Source organism: Phascolarctos cinereus, unplaced genomic scaffold (assembly GCF_003287225.1).
Source record: "Phascolarctos cinereus isolate Bilbo 61053 unplaced genomic scaffold, phaCin_HiC Scaffold_7;HRSCAF=346, whole genome shotgun sequence".
Taxonomy (NCBI): Eukaryota; Metazoa; Chordata; class Mammalia; order Diprotodontia; family Phascolarctidae; genus Phascolarctos; species Phascolarctos cinereus.
The window spans coordinates 44,906,261-44,922,684 of record NW_027556180.1 but is presented as its reverse complement, the minus strand read 5'-3'; the positions used below and the strand labels follow the sequence as shown (position 1 = coordinate 44,922,684).

The 16,424-nt window shown below is 45.4% G+C and overlaps 1 protein-coding gene across 10 annotated transcripts in view; it reads left to right on the top strand.

Annotated features, from left to right (window-relative positions):
• The window catches only part of MED12L (mediator complex subunit 12L), a 424,290-nt gene that overhangs the window by 2,957 nt on the left and 404,909 nt on the right, over positions 1 to 16,424 (top strand). For all 10 annotated transcript variants that reach the window (XM_020980863.2, XM_020980861.2, XM_020980859.2 and 7 more), the window contains exon 2: positions 15,024 to 15,311. In XM_020980863.2, the coding sequence (XP_020836522.1) occupies positions 15,213 to 15,311 (99 nt within the window). In that variant the 5' untranslated portion in view covers positions 15,024 to 15,212. The remainder of the gene's footprint in view (positions 1 to 15,023; positions 15,312 to 16,424) is intronic.

Here is a 16,424-nt window from a genome sequence, read left to right as displayed (position 1 = left end):
TTACCTACAGTCTCTATGTGGAGAATTTATTTGCACTTTAGCAGGAGTGTGCTGCTATGTCAGAAGTGAGCTTCTGAAGCTTACTTTCTCTCTTTAATGTATATGGACCAGCACTAATAATAATAACCAGCTGGTGCTTATCTGTATGGGCTCAACCTTGGCACAGTGGAAATGGGATGAGGTGCCTTGGGATTAGTGCGAAAAGTGCTAGATTTGGACCCAGAGGACTCAAGTTCAAATTTCAGTTCTGCTACTTGCTACCTGTTTCACCTTGGGCAAGTCACTTGCCCTCCCTGGGCCTCAGAGGTATATGAGGGAATTGGTCTCAGAAAGCCCAGAACTTAATCACAGAAAAGGGGCTAGTTAAGAGATGTGAAATGAATTGGGGGGGGGGGGGAAGAGGGATATGCCATGTCCCTCCTTTATGAAGAGCAGAAAAAGTTATTTGAATAAATTAGAAATTTTTAGAATTAGACATCAATGAGAAAATCTTTGAATAAATTAGAAAGAAAGCTACACTATTAGATGAGAAATTAGGCAGCTAGGTGGTATAGTGGATAGAGTTCTGGGTCTAGAGTCAGGATAGAACTGAGTTCAAATCCAGCCTCGGGACACAGAGTAGCTGTGTGACCCTGGATGAGTCACTTGATTGCTGCTTGCCTCAGTTTCTTCATCTGTAAAATGGGGATAATGATAGCACTTACCTCCTAGAATTGTTGTGATAACAAAATGAGATACTAATTATAAAATGCTTAGCACAGTACCCAGCATATAATAAGATATAGATATATACTCACACATATATATATATGTATGTGTGCATGCAAATACATATTTAGCAAGTATTAAAAATTATCACCCCTGCCCTCTAGGTGAGACTCTGGACTCACTCTCCCAAGTCCATATGTCCCAGAGGGTCCCGCTGAGGAATGGTGAAGTCCTTCTAATACCATCCGTTAGAGCCCCTACTCCAGTGTGCTCTCTACATTATCAGCTGACAGTGATTACTACCCTATATCATCTGCCCATTGTTGATATCTTCTTGCTCTTACTGATAAACAATCAACATTAAATTAGCCTTAGCAAAGGGATGTTTGCTGAAAAGATAAAGCAGAACCTGATACATGAAATATCCCCCTGAATCCCCGACTTTTCTTCATAGTTCCACCCCCGGGAAGGGTGGGCTTGAACTGACAGCGGCAGCTACAAGCATTCTCCATCCTGGGTACAGTCCAGGGTGCATCCACCCTGTGGATGGTTCGTTTTCCTTGCTTCTCGGACATGACATTTCAGATGTCGTGTTGATGCACTGCCAGGCTGAGCCAAACCAACTGCTCCTTCCTGGGCTCAGCTGCTGGACCTCTGGTGACTCTTCCAACTTTTCAAAGCTCTCCTAAAGCCCTGTGCCAAAGGAAAGAAGACAGAAATAGAAAGGGACCCCCTCCCAGACACAGGCTTGCCTAGGTAGCCATGTGCTTACTGGCTGGCCCAGTGGGTGGAAGAGCACCTACACACACACACACACACACACACACACACACACACACACACACACCCTCTGGAGCTCAGAAACTGTTCACATTTCACTACCAGTGTGAAGATTCAGTTCTAGTTCATCAGCCAATTAAAAGGATTTTTAGTGGACAGAAAGTCACAGAAAACCTGCATATGCTGTTCGGGGCAGGGCCTCTCCATTGCACGATCACCATGCACTTCCAGAAGTAGGCCTACCAAACCCCTGTCACATGAGTGGGCAGCAGACAGAGCCTTACTCTACCTCTGAGGATTGGATCCTCATCATCCAGTCCTATCATTATACTCAATAGGCAGTGGGGCAGTGTGAGAAGAAACTGGTCTTAGGAGGTCAGGGCAGGAGTTATCTTGAGTTGGAGCCCAGCTTCGAGGCTGAGGGTAAAAGACTCATGGAAATGGAGGAGGCTAATAGAAGCCTCACAGAGATGGGAGAGTGGAAATGTAATGAGACAGTCACGGGAGCAGGGTTTAGGCCAACACTGGGACTGTGTGGGCCAACTGGACTTGAGGAATACTGCTACAGAGGCCCTGTGTCATTGGAATCCTCCCATAATGCAGATCCCAAGATCTGTATTTCCTTTTCTCCCTCGGACTCCTTCTTGAGATAAGCCTTTTCCCTCTGGACACAGGGAATGTCTCTTTATCCTTTTTTTTTTCTAGTCTTGAATGTTTTCTTTGTCTTTATAAATGTGTTGACCATATCTGTTAGCTAATCTGGGTATATTTATTGGGAATACAGTTTGGAGAAAGCAATTGAGTGTGAGTATCTGAGGAGGAGGAAGAGGAAGAGGATGAAAGAGACAGAGACAGACAGACAGAAGGTTCAATATTGAGGGTTTTGTTGTCCCAGGCTGGGGGCCCAGAGCTTAAAAATGGACAGAATTTTGGAACCTTTTGTTACAACTTCTGAGAGCAAAGAAAGAACATTTATACTGGGAAACTCTTCTAGGTCAAGTCAGTAGTAAGAGGAGAGTGAATAAGAGTGGCTAAAAAAACCCTTCCACCAGTATTAAAAATTAGTGCATTGGCCTTGTGGTTGTTCAGTCTTGTCCAGTTCTCCATGACCCCATTTGGGGTTTTCTTGGCAAAGATGCTAGAGTGGTTTCCCAGTTCCTTCCCTAGCTCCTTTTGTAGATGAAGAAACTGAGGCAAATAGGGTTAAGTGACTTACCCAGAGTCACACAGCTAGTAAGTATCTGAGGCCAGATTTGAACTTACAAAGATGAGTCTTCCTGATTCCAAGCCCAATGCTCTATCCAGCTTCACAGGGATAAATAATATCTAAGGACTGTTCCATGTTCAAATTTAGGAGCTTTTGATCCTGCTTTAAATCTCTAAGGACTTGGAATTTTGCCAGCATGAGCACTTCTTTGACAAGTAACCCACCAATGAGTACTTATTAAGTACCTCCTTATATGCCAGGAACTGTACTGTGCTGGGGCTTCCTAGAATTTAAATGAATAAACTTCCTCTCCTCAAAGAGCCTACACCACACTCCTTCCACCATGCCAATCATAACTCCTCTTTGACTTAATAGATGATCTTTTAAAGTTGTGGCTTGAAAAAAAAAAGTCACTACCCTAAAGCCAGTCTGGTGCTAAGGCTCTCTCACCTTAACTAAGCCGGTCGTCAGATGACAGGCACATAGACTACCCTTGGGCTCATCCTTGAAGTCTTTCCAACTTGGTCAGAGAGGCAGGAGGATGAGAATTGCTGCCATAGCCTTTGAGAAACCAGAGTCCCTCACCTGCCAAAATGAAACATCAGAAGTGGGCTTTAGTGGAAATCACCAAAAACCAGGAGCAAATTCTGAAATCCACCATAGAATCAGGCTCAGACCCAAGGCTATGTTTGACCTTCCAGCTGTTATATCCACAGCAATAACCGTGTCAAACTCATCCTTCACGTTCTGAAGTCTAACATTCACCTTGGGCTGGACCAGGCTTCCTTGGTTATCATCTTTTATGATGAGAATAGAGTCAACTGATTGAGGTAGAGACATTTTCTCAGTCCAGCAGTGAGTGACCAAGTAGAGGGGATCAGTAAGAATAATGCCTACTCATCTGTTAAACAAATATAGATTAAGCCCCTTCACTATGCACAGTGCTGTTTGAAAGAAGTGGAAATAGATTTACGGTACCACTATCCTTCATCTGGAGATACAAGACTTATCTCTGCTGGAAATCTTCCATTTGAGGACAGATGCTTATTCATTGGGAACACTGTAGAAAGGGTTCCTGGTTGGCTATAGATTGAATTTGATGGCCTCTGAGGTCCTTTCCATCTCTGATATTCTAAGAGATGTGAAACATTTAAATAACAAGCCAATAAAGCCTAGAATGATGCAAATCCTAAGTGCTGGAGTAAAGAGAAGGGAAGAATTACTGTGGACTGAAATAGGGGAGGAAACTTCACGGAGAGGAAGGGATTAGGTTATAGGTAATCTTCCAGGTCTATGTGTATATGCACATATATGGATTGAGCATGTATATGTATATAAAGATACATGTATACATATATTCACACACACATATACAGGCAATTTAATAATGTGATGATAAAATAATAGCTAGCATTTATATAGCACTAGGCACTGGGCTAAGCACTTTACAAATATTTCTCATTTCATTCTCACAGTAACCTTGGTAAGTTAGGAGGTAGGTTAGGTGGTATTATTATCCCCATTTTTATAGTTGAGAGAACTGAGAGAAAGAGAAGTTAGTGACTTAGCCAAGGTCGCACAGTAAATGTCTGAGACCAAATTTGAACTCAGGTCTTCCCAACTCAAGGCCCAGTACTCTACTCACTGTACCTCCTATCTACCAAGTTAGTCCTTTATATTCTGACGTCTCTCATTTATTAAGCACTTACTAAGTGCCAGATTCTGTGCTTAAGCTTGGGGAGACAAATACACATGCACCAAATGTAAGGGTGGAGTAGAAACAACTCCATTTGGCTCCAAGTGTCTCAATCAGATGAGAGCACTTTTTGATGGATAAAACAATCCCTCGGAGTGGGAGTGGGACCAAACTCCTCCTTGAATTAATCAAAGTCATTGTTTGAAGGACTCAGTTACACCCTAAGCAATTTGTATAAAAGAAAGAAGCTATCTCAGATTCAGGGGAGAGGGAGATGCTGAGTTTTGGATTCTGGGAGCAAAAATAAAAGCCAGGCAGGACTGAACCATAGCTGGGAAAGGAGACACCTAGCAGTGGTTGGCTCTGGAGCCACCTGAAGAGGACTCAGGCTGAGAGAAGACACAAAAGAGGTCAGTTCATTCCCAACTTGTCCTCTCAATGTCTGTCCAACTATAACGTAATCTGCTTCATTATCCAAAAGTTTCCCGTAAATTGAATTTTGCCTCGATCATAAAGAGGCTAAGGGTTAACTAGAGACACATAAAAACATAAGGCTAGTCAGAGTGAAGTCTGCCTAGGTGTTAGGAATTTTCTGAATTAGGGACTTGGAACGCTTATGATTGAACTCAGAACTTTTCACTTAAAATAATTCCCTAAAGGGAGGAGGGAACCAAGTGGAGGTTAGGGGCCATTATATCGCCCCCACACCAGACTTAAAATGAGCTAATTGTTTCAGTTGGGTTTTACAGGGACCTTACCCTCAAGGAACTTACCTTTTAATGAGGGAAAACAACACCTTTAGGGGATCTGGAAAGGAAGAAGCAAGATGGTGAGTGGAGAAAGAGGAGGAGTCTAGAGAGGGAGTCCACATGTGAGATTAGGATTTAGATATAGAGGTTTGGGGCAGCCTGATCAAAGGTATGGAGGTAGCCATCATCATAGGCTCTTTGGATTTAGAATTGGAAAGGGGCAACAAAAATCATTTCATCCAATCCTTGCCTTTTACATATAAGGAAACTGAGGCCAAGATATAGGAAGTGACCTGCTCAAGATCACACATGTAGTAAGGAGCTAGGCTAAAATTTTGAACCCAGGTCCGGGCATTTAATAATAATCCAATGCTCTTTCCATGACACCAGCTATTCAAGAAACACTGGGAATGTTTAATGAATAGTATAATAATGGAAGGTTGTTGGAAAATAGTTGGAGGTGGGATTGAAAGGTGGGTTGGGGCCAGGGAGGAGATGGTTGTAAATGCCAGGCTCTTGGAAAAAACTTTATGAGAGATGATGTCAGTGAAAATAACTATTTTTGCAAAGGTACCACAGGATATCAAAACTTGCCCTGACAATTCTATAACCTCATGCTTCCTCTGTCTCATGAGGATTAAACATGATCAATGATTAAAGAGAATGGAAGCTGTTGTTCAGGGAATGAGAAGCATATGATGGGCCACTGGGAAGCTTTGCAAACAGCGGGAGGAGGGAGGACGTCATCATAAACATCATCGGTATCATTGGAGTCATGCAAATGTAACTTCTCTGAGGGTAGAGGACTCTCTTTTGCCTCCTTTTGCATTGATTGATTGATTGAAGTGCCTGACAAGTGCTTGTAAGCTCAGAAGACAATACAATATCCAATCCAATAAACATTTGTGAAGTGCCTACTATGTGCCAGTCACCATGCTAAGCACTGGAGATATAAAAACAAAAAGCTAATCCTTGTCTTCAGTGAGTTTACCATCCAATTCGGGGAGACAACACACAAAAGGAAACAGGAAAGGGGGAGATGGCACCAGGGAATACCTCTAGTAGAGGCATCTTGTTCTAGAGTTGAAACCAGATAGGGCAACAGATGCAGAGTGGAATGAGTCCAGAAAGTCCAGTTTCTGCCCTCTGTGAAAGAAGGCATTGGGAGGAGTTTGGTATTTTGCTCTCTAATCCTCCAAACAGAGGGGAGAGGAGGCTGAGGAAGGTGGTTTCAGTCAAGGTTTGAGTTCTAAGACTACATTTTGAAAATGAACTATTGCTATACACATGCCAGAATTCTGGACAAAATATAGATTTGGTCACAGCACATTCTTTTTTTTCTTTCTCTGAAAATGCCATCACTTACTCAACCATTCTGCAATCTTTGGACGTTGAATTCAACTCAGCATACATATTCATTTTTGTGCCAGGGATGAAGGAGCTTGGTACAGTGGGAAGACTTGGGTTCAAATTCATAGCATATTTTGATTGTTCTTTTCCCTCCAATTCAATGCTGTCAAGCCTGTAATTTGATGATAGCAGCTATGAAGCTGCCAAGACCTTTCTCTGTAAGAGCTTCTTCATTAGAGTCCCCCATCTGACTGTCAATTCCCTGAGGGTAGGGATTGGGTATTATCTAAATTGAGGTTCCTAGTGTGGGACACACAGTGGATGCTTAATGCATATTTGTGCTGGTTGGAGCAGTGGACCACTTTGACTTTCTGCTAATCAATTGTATTTCCATCTTCTCTTACCACATGGTTCTGAGTTATAGAGGATACTAGAAACTCAGTCCAGTGTAGTAAATCTTATTATTTTATTTTAAAACATATTTATTTAATATTGTATTTTTTTCCCAAATGACGTGTAAAAAGCAATTTTTAACATTCATTTAAAAAAAAATTTTGAGTTCCAGGGGCAGCTAGATGGCACAGTGGATAGAACACAGGTATTGGAGTCAGGAGGACCTGAGTTCAAATCCAACCTCAGACCAGATAACCACCTGTGTGACCCTAGGCAAGTCCCTTAACTCTAATCGCCTCAAAAAAACCAAACAAACAAAAAAACCAAAAAAAAACCCCCAACAAAACAAAACAAAAAAAAACAATGAAAAATTTTGAGTTCCAAATTTGCTTTCTCCCTCTCTCCCTCCTCTCCCCCCTCATTGTAAAGACAAGCAATTAAATGTGCAGTTGTGGAAATCATATTTCCATATTAGTCATGTTGTAAAAGAAAACAGAAAAAAAATGTTGATCTGCATTCAAACTTCATCAGTTCTTTCTTTGGGGATGGATAGCATTTTTCATCATAAATCTCTCAGAATTGTCTTGGATCATTGTATTGCTGAGAATAGTTAAGTCATTCACAGTTGAGCATTATACAATATTGCTGTTACTGTGTAAGTTTTCCTGGTTCTGCTCACTTTACTTTGTATTAGTTCATGTGTTTTCAGGTTTTCCTGAGAGGATCCTGTTCATCAATTCTGATAGCACAACACTATTCCATCACAATCATTTGCCACAACTTGTTCAGCCATTCCCTAATTGATGGACATCCCCTCAATTTCTAATTCTTTGCCACCACTAAGAGAGGTCCTATAAATATTTGTGTACCCATAGGTCCTTTTCCTTTCTTGTTTTTTATCTTTTTGGGATACAGACCTAGTAGCAGTATTGCTGGTTCAAAGGGCATGCCCTTTGGGCATAATTCCAAAATTGCTCTTCAAAATGGTTTAATCCAAGGGGCAGCTAGGTGATGCAGTGGATGGAGCACCAGACCAGGAGTCAGGAGGATCTGAGTTCAAATCCAGCTTCAGACACATAACACTCACTAGCTGTGTGACTCTGGGCCAGTCACTTAAACCCAATTGCCTCACCGAAAAAAAAAATGGTTGAATCTGTTCACTATGTTACCAACAAAGTATTAGTGTCTCAATTTTCCCACATCCCCTCCAACATGTCATTTTCCTTTTCTGTCATATTAGCCAACCTGATAGGTGTGGGGTGGTACCTCAGAGTTGTTTTAATTTGCATTTCTCTAATCAGTTGTGATTTAGAGCATTTTTTTCACATGACTATAAATAGCTTTAATTTCTTCATCCAAAAACTGCCTATTCATATCCTTTGACCATTTACCAATTGGGAAACGGCTCTTATTTTTATACATTTGACTCAATTCTCTGTATACTTGAGAAATGAAGCACTTATCAGAGAAACTTAGGGGCAAATTTTAAAGGAAATTTCTATTATTCGTGCCTTTCCTGTCCAGATCACACCTCAGGAAAGAATTCTAATGCCACAGAGAAATTGTAATTGAGTTCCTTGAAGGGAGAGAAGAATGGTGAAAGAGACTAATAATGATAATAAATATTTAGCACTTATATATTGCTTTGAGGTTTTCAAAGGACTTTTACATATGTTATCTCATTGAACCTCTGTGTTGAGTCATTTCAGTCATCGCATCTGACTTTTTGTGACCTCATTCGGGGTTTTCTTGGCAAAGACACTAGAGTGGTTTGCCATTTCCTTCTCCAGCTCATTTTACAGATAAAGAAACTGAGGCAAACAGGGTTAAATGACTTGTCCAGGGTCACATAGTCATTAAGTATGTCTGTGAAGTACCTCTGTGAGGTAGGTACTATTCTCAGGTCCATTTTTACAAGCCTCTCTAAGTTTTCAACACACTATTCTCCCCTGGTTCTCCCACTTTATCTGACTGCTCTTTCTATGTCTCCATTGCTGGATCCTCTTCCATGGGTATCCCTCAAGCCTGGGTCCTGGGCTCACTTCCCTTCTTCCTCCATAATACTTAACTTGGTAATCTCATCAGCTCCATGGATTTAATTACCATTTCTATGCTGATGATTCTCAGGTCCACTGATCTTGTCCCAGCCTCTTTGCCAACCTCCAATCTTGTACCTCCATCTGCCTTTCAGATGTTCAAGACATCTTAAACTCATTATGTCCAAAACAGAACTTATTATCTTTCTTCCTAAATCCTCCCCCCATCCCCCTTCCTACTTTCCCTATTACTATAGAGGGCAAAACCATCTTTAGAATGTCGCAGGCTTGAAACCTAGGAATCATCCTGACTCTGGTCTCGGAAGTCTCCATGTCCATTCTGTTGTCAAGGTTTGTGGATTTCACCTTTGCAACATCTTATCAAAGGGGGGCTGTATTAGCCCCTTCTTTCCTCTGACATTGCCACCAGTACGGTTCAGGCCCTTATCACCTCACACCTGGCTTACTGCAATTGCCTGCTGGTGGGTCTGCCTGCCTCCAGGCTTTTCCCACTCCAATCCATCCTCCATTCAACCACTAAAGTGATGGTCTGGCCACTCCTACTCAGTTAATTCTAGTGGTTCCCTATTACTTACAGGATCAAATACAAAATGCTCCATTTGGCATTCAAAACCTTTTGTGACCTAGCCCCTCCTACTTCCTAGTATTCTTATACCTTATACCCCAGTTCCCCCATTACTCTTGGATCCAGTAATATTGACTCCCTTGCTGTTCCACAAACAAGCCTGCCTCTCTGCTCCAGGCATTTTCTTTTCATTTCTTTTTTCTCCCCTGCTAGGGAATGGGGTTAAAGTGACTTGCTCAGGGTCACAGTGTCTGAGGCTTGATTTGAACTCAGGGCCTCCTGAATCCAGAGCCAGTGCTCTATCCAGTGTGCCACCTAGCTTCCCCCTCCAGATATTTTCTCTGGCTATTCCCACAGGCCTGGAATACTCTCCTTCCTCTGCTCTGACTACTGACTTCCCTGGCTTCCTTTAAGTCCCAACCAAAACCCTACCTTCTACAGGAAGTCTTCCTTCCCCAACCTCTCTTAATTCTAGTGCCTTCCCTTTGTTAATTATTTCCTATTTGTCCTTTTTATAGCTTGCTTTGTATATATTTGTGTGCATGTTGTCTCCCTCATTAGAGTGTAAGCTCCTTGAGGGCAGGAACTGGGTTTTTTGGGCCTCTTTTTATATCTCCAGCACATAGCCCAATACCTGGCACATAGTAGGCACTTAATAAATGTTGATTGACTGAAGTTGAGAAAAGTTTGGTGACTTGCCCATGGTCATATAGTTAGTAAATGTTTGAGGCAGGATTGGAATTCAGGGCTTCTTGCCTCCAAGTCCAGCACTTTATTCACTCTGCCATCTAGCAGTCTTGCTCATGAAATTAAACAGAGGTGAAAAGTCTGAACATCTACTAAGATCTTCCTCTGAATTCTTGTGGCTTCATGGATATAACAGCAGACTGGCTAAGTTTGGAGGGGCATCAAGTTAGTTTGGGTGAGGAATTTTTCTACCACAGCACAAAAATTCACTAATTCATACTAATGGTTGTAATCTGCATTAGTAGAGGGAGTGTCCACATTGATGAAATATCTTGGAGCCTTAAAAGATTAATCTTGAAGCCTTCTCTTGAGGTTCACAGTCACTCAAAATGAATGAATGAAAAAACATTTTGTAAGTGCTTGCTAAGTGCCAAATACTGGGTACAAGCAGAAAAGTGAAGACAATCTTCCCTCCCAGAGGAGCTTACCTTTTCATTAGGGAAGACTGTGCAAATAGGAGTGTGCAACTTACTAGGTTGGGAATACTCTGCTACCCTTTTCAGGAGCAATTGCAGTATTGATTTTTAGCATGGTTCCAGAAGTGGAAAGGAAGAGGGGGGACTACAGATAGAAGCTATGGGCAGTAACAAGATGGCTGTACCAAAGATGGTCAAGTGTGGCTGGAGGAGGGGTTGAGATATAACGGGCCCCATGAGGCATGCACCAATCAGGAGAGTTGGGGGCTGTTGCAGCTGGATGCATGATCAGTACAATGGATCATATGGCAGATCTATAGCTGGAAATGATTACAAAAACTATCTGGTCAGACCCCTTATTTTACAGATGAAGAAACTAAGGTCCAGGGGTGTTAACTGTCTTATACAGATGGAGTATGTATAAGGATTTGAACCCAAGTCCCCTGACTGGACAGCTAGTTGGCATAGTAGACAGAATACCAGGCCTGGAGTCAGGAAGACCTGAATTCAAATTTGGCCTCACACACTTCCTAGCTGTGTGACCCTGGGTAAGTCACTTAGCTCCATTTGCCTCCGTTTCCTTATTTGTAAAATGAGCTAGAGAAGGAAACGGCAAACCACTTCAGTATCTTTGCCAAGAAAATGGGGTCACAAGGAATCAGACACAACTGAACAATGATCTCTCAATGCAGAGTCTGGGCTTTTCCCATTGTGTCACCTTAGGTCCAGCAGCTGGACAATAAACTGTAGCCAGAGCTGAGCAGAAAGAAATCAGCCTTGCTTCAATTGAGCAAATTACACAATGATTTCAATGATTCCATACTGTATTCTGTCCCAAAAGTCAATCTCTTTTTCAACACGAGATGCAATTATGGAATACCATAATCTCAGTGAATTCTAGTGGCTTTCTTTCACCTCTGGAATCAAATGTAAACTCCTTTCGGGCATTGGAGCTCTTAACCTGGCTTGATAATGTTCTAGCCTTATGACACAGTATTCCACTCCACTCTAGGATCAAGCCTAGCTGGACTTCTGCTGTCTCTCTCACAAAATCCCCCATCTCTGGCCTTTGTGGGTCATCCCCCTCCCTAGAATGCACTTATTCTATACCTCTTCCTCTTGGAGCCTCTGGTTTCCTTCAGGAGACAAACCAGATGGGTCCATTGATAGAGTGCATCTCCTACCCCCCTTCCTCCCACAGTATAGAGAAAATAGAGATAAAATGAAAATTTTTATAAAATTTTTGCATCAATTGACCCTCCTGGTCCTTCTAGTATTAAGATGCCTTTCCTAGTCTCTATAGCTGTTAACATTTCCCCCTCCCCCAAGGTAATCTTGCATAAACCTATATATGTATATGTATGTAGTATATATGTATACATACATAGATATGTGTGTATACACACACAGCTATCACCTCACTCCTTTTGATATTAAGAGGCCAACATAAGAAATTAAATGAGAATTTTTTTAGTTTTGTAGATGCTGAGGACCACACACGAAGGCCAGCAGAAGACAGAAAAAGTTTACAAACTCAGAAATGCATAAAATATATGTATTGTATAATAGCAACATATTTTATCTTTTAATATCATAATAATTCAGATTTCCTCTCTGGTGTGAAGGGAGGGCCAAATTTTTTTTTTCACCAGATTCTCCAAATGGCACCTTAACCCCCTTGATGTGGAACGGATAACTCTGTGTGTACACACACACACACACACACACACACACACACACACAGAGGCTATCTACAGGATCCCAGAATGTAAGCTCCTTGAGAACAGGGATTGTTGATGCTTTTGTTTTTTTTAAATCTCAGGGGTTTAGCACTATACCTGGAACACTGTAGGAGCTTAATAAATAGTTGTAGATTTATCTGAAAAACATCCAAGTGGCAAGGGACCCAAAGACAAATAGAAAAGGTGGGTGGTGGCCATAAACAGGTTGCAGCATACTTAATAAGACCAATGATGATTTGTGCAGAAACGGTATAAATGAGGGCATCCAAGAGCACTTATGGTGGGAAAACGACCATGGCCTTGTCAGTTTCCTCATCTCTAACACGAGGTGGCTGGGCTGAAGGATCCCTAAGGCCCCCTTACAACTCAGAATCCTTCCTGAGTTGCCTTTACTGAAAATGAGGTTTGAAACCATGGACTGGTCTGCACTGATGACGGTAATGGATGAGGAATAGGAGGGTGGAGAGAGTGAAGCTTTTCTATATTGTCATACTCATGTTGCCTCTGCTCCCTCGAGGCCCCCCTGTTCTTACCCTTGAAATCAGGGAGTCATTGGTCACATCATAGGAACGTGGATTTAAAGGCAGAAGGGATCACAGAGGTTCTTGAGTTCAGCTCTCTGATTTTACAGATGAGATAACTGAGGCAGAGAGCGATTGAATGACTTGCCCAAGGTCACAGGTAGTCAAGCTTGGTTTGAACCCTAGTCCTCTGAGCCTTTGTGGCTGTGCCCTTCTTTTTTTCAGAAACATGAAATACTACTGTTGCGATGTATTCCCCAGGAGGAGTTTAGGGCCACCTCTGAACAAGATGCAGACCCCAAACCTGCTTCAGGCTCTGCTGTGCATTCATTTCTAGGCAACCGGGTGGGGACTGCAGGACCATTTCACATACCACTCCCCTCCCCCCAACACCTTTCTAAGGTGATATCCTAGGGGAAGGGTGGCTAGCCTAGGTGAGATAGGATAACCTAGGAACTAAAACCCAGTCTCCCATTGGCAAAGGGGATAGTATAGGGAAAGAGACCATGAGATAGGTGCTGGTGGTGACCTCGTCTTCTCCCCAGTGCTCCTCCCTCTCCCTCTCCCTCTCCACGTTCAGGTTCAACGCCTGGGCTGGACCCAATGCTCTGCCCCTCTCCCTCTTCCCTCTCTTCTGCTGCCGCGAAAACCCGGAGAAATGGAGTCCAAAGTGAGCTCCCCGCGCTGAGAAACTCCTCGGCGGCTCTAGCAGCCGGAGAGCTGGGCATGCTCAGTAAGCCCGAGCTGCTTTTGGGGCGCAAGCCGGCCGCTTTGGCTCGTTACGGGGCCGTGGGGGGTAGGGAGCCGCCGGCAGCGTGGGTGCACTGCCCGCTGCCTCCCCGCCTGCAGCTTCCAGGCGATGGGCAAAGTTTCCGGCGTCTCGTACGCATCAGGCGAGCGCCCGGGGTCCAGCGGGGGTGCTGCAATGGTGGTTGCGGCAGCCGGGGGGCCGCCGCCACGGCCACGGCCACTGCCACTGGCCCCTTCCTTGTAGCCAGTGACCAACAGGTAAACTGTTGCCGGGTAGGTGGAGAAGGAGAAGAAGGAGAAGGAGGAGGAGGAGGAGGAGGGGGTGAAGGTGAGGAGCTGCGGCAACCGGGGCGGGGGGGGGGGTGGAGTGTGAAAGGAGGAGAATGGAGCGGGGAGGGTGCGGTGGGGGGGCACGACTAGGGAAGCCTGCAGGCTTCACCCGGCACTGATCGCAGCTCCTCCTCCACCACCTCCTCCTCCTCCTCCTCCCCCCCCGACCCCGCCTGTGCCCAGTGAGCCCCTGGAGGGGCGCCGAAAGGGTTAAGCCGGCTCTAGGCCCCCGCGAGAACTCCCCCGTGCATTCTGCCGCGGCGGCCGCTCGGCGGAACCGCGGTCCGCTCCTCTCCTCTCCTCCCAGCTCCTTTCCTTCTGTCCCCGGCAGCGGCGGGCTCGGATGCTCCTGCGGGAAGGAGGCTCGCAGGCGTCTTAGAGGGACCAGCAGGCTTCCCTGCAGCCGAGCATCCCTCTGCCCCCCCCCCCGCCCCGTTCTTCCTCCTCCTTCTCCATCTCCCGCCCCCTGCGGGCCTCCGCACTGTCCAGGTCGGTGTCCAGGTGACAGCATCCAGGGCCCCAGCGGGGAGCGGTGGGGAGAGCCGGCGATGCTCACTGGGAGCTGGGAGCTGGGGCAGTGCCTAGAGGGGAGGGCAGGGCAGGGCAGGGCTGCTCCCCGCAGCAGCAGCGGCAGCGGCAGCGGCGGCGGCGGCGGCGGCAGCCCCCTACTCTGCCCAGAGCTGTAGGCGCCCCACCAATACTTCAGCTCGAGGCTCAGCTGCAAAGAAAAGTTTTTTTAAAATTTTTTCTCCCTCCCCAGCCCTGAGCTGGGCCAGGCTGGTCTGGGGTCTTCCAGGGGTCAGCGAAGTCCCCTGCTTCCTCCAGCCCGGCCCCCTTCAGGAGGTAAGAGGAGGAAGGGGGTATAAGCAGCGGGCCGAGATCTGGACCCCTTCTCCAATAGCAGGGGGCTGGAGAGGGGGCGAGGCTGGCGGGGGTGGGGGGGGCGGCGGGAGCGTTGGGGGCAGTGCGTGCGGCGGGCTGCTCAATTGCTGTGGGTGTCTGTCTGTTTCAGGCGGTAGCAGCAGCGGCGGCAGCAGCATCCAACCTGCCCATTCCTGCAGCGAGAGGGAGAGAGAGAGGAGAGGAGGAGAGAGGGAGGGAGAGAGGAGGGAGTCTGTCTGCAAAGTGCTGCTCCCTGGTGCTCAGAGGCAGCTGCTCCATCTCCAACTCTCATTCATTTCTCCGGTTAACATGAGAGATCATGGCCGCCTTCGGGCTTCTCAGTTATGAGCAGAGACCTCTGAAACGACCCCGGCTCGGGCCGCCTGACGTCTACCCCCAGGACCCAAAGCAGAAGGAGGTAAGCGCGGCTGCCGCCGCCCCCCTTACCTTTCCAGTGCTGACCCCCCTCCCCCCCCATGCCAGGGCTCTGCAGCGCTGACCTGGGGCCAAGTTTGCCCAGCGGGCATCCGAAGTAGTGAAGGGAGGGGGAGGGGGCAGAATGGAGAGTGTGCCGGGTGGGGAAGGCTTGCCAGGGGGTGGAGGCTGGTGCAAGGTGCCAGGACCCATGCCAGCGCCAGGTGGGGGGCACGGGGAGGCCGAGTCGCCGGCTTAGGGTTGCTGTCAGTGAGAGCATTGAACTGTGAAGCTAGTCATCTGCATGTGGTCGCCTCCCCCCTCTCCCTGGGCCTTCCACCGCTTCTGGGGATTTTCTCCTGTTTAATTTGCTCCCAGCCTCCCCTCTCCGACTTCCTTTTCACTATCTCTTTCTCCCCTGCCTTTTTAGTGAATCCTCATAAACTTTTGAAAAATGTTGGAATGCAATTCAGGGCATCCAATATTGAGACTTGCATTTTGCGCTAGAAGCAGAGAAGCGAATAAAACCCCTTCTTTTTTTCCCGCCTGCCTAATATATCCTGACGTTTTACAATGCTAACAGCTTTTAGGAGAGGCATAAACTTCGAAGTGGGAAGGATATCCTAAAAGCCATCTTTTTTCGTCCCCCATCCTCCAAAAGGAATATTTAGAGAGAAACCTTGATTTTTGTGTGTAGAGGTGATTGGCTTAATTGACAGCTGATTTGCATATGTAAATTGAACCATGTTAGCGCAGGTAAGTCTTGAGTTGGATGTAATGGAATGGTCAGTAAGTATTTTAAATTTTATTTCCATATCTGCTTTCTCTAAAAATGAAAGGGTAAAATCTTGCCCCCCCCCTTTGGGTGCCACCGAAAATAGTAAGGGATCTAATGCCATTTTGTAGTCATATATGTTTGTGTATGATTCGAAGGAGCAGCTGCTAGTAAGTAATTATGTAACAATTGACTAGGTGTAATCATCACCCTTTGCTACAATTTGTCAGGGGACTTTTTTTTTAATCACCCGCTCCCCAGCTGTACCTTACAGAGCTGCGGTGAATTGTAAATACTTTGGGTTTTTTTCTCCCCTCTTTCACCAAACAACTATTAGTAAGT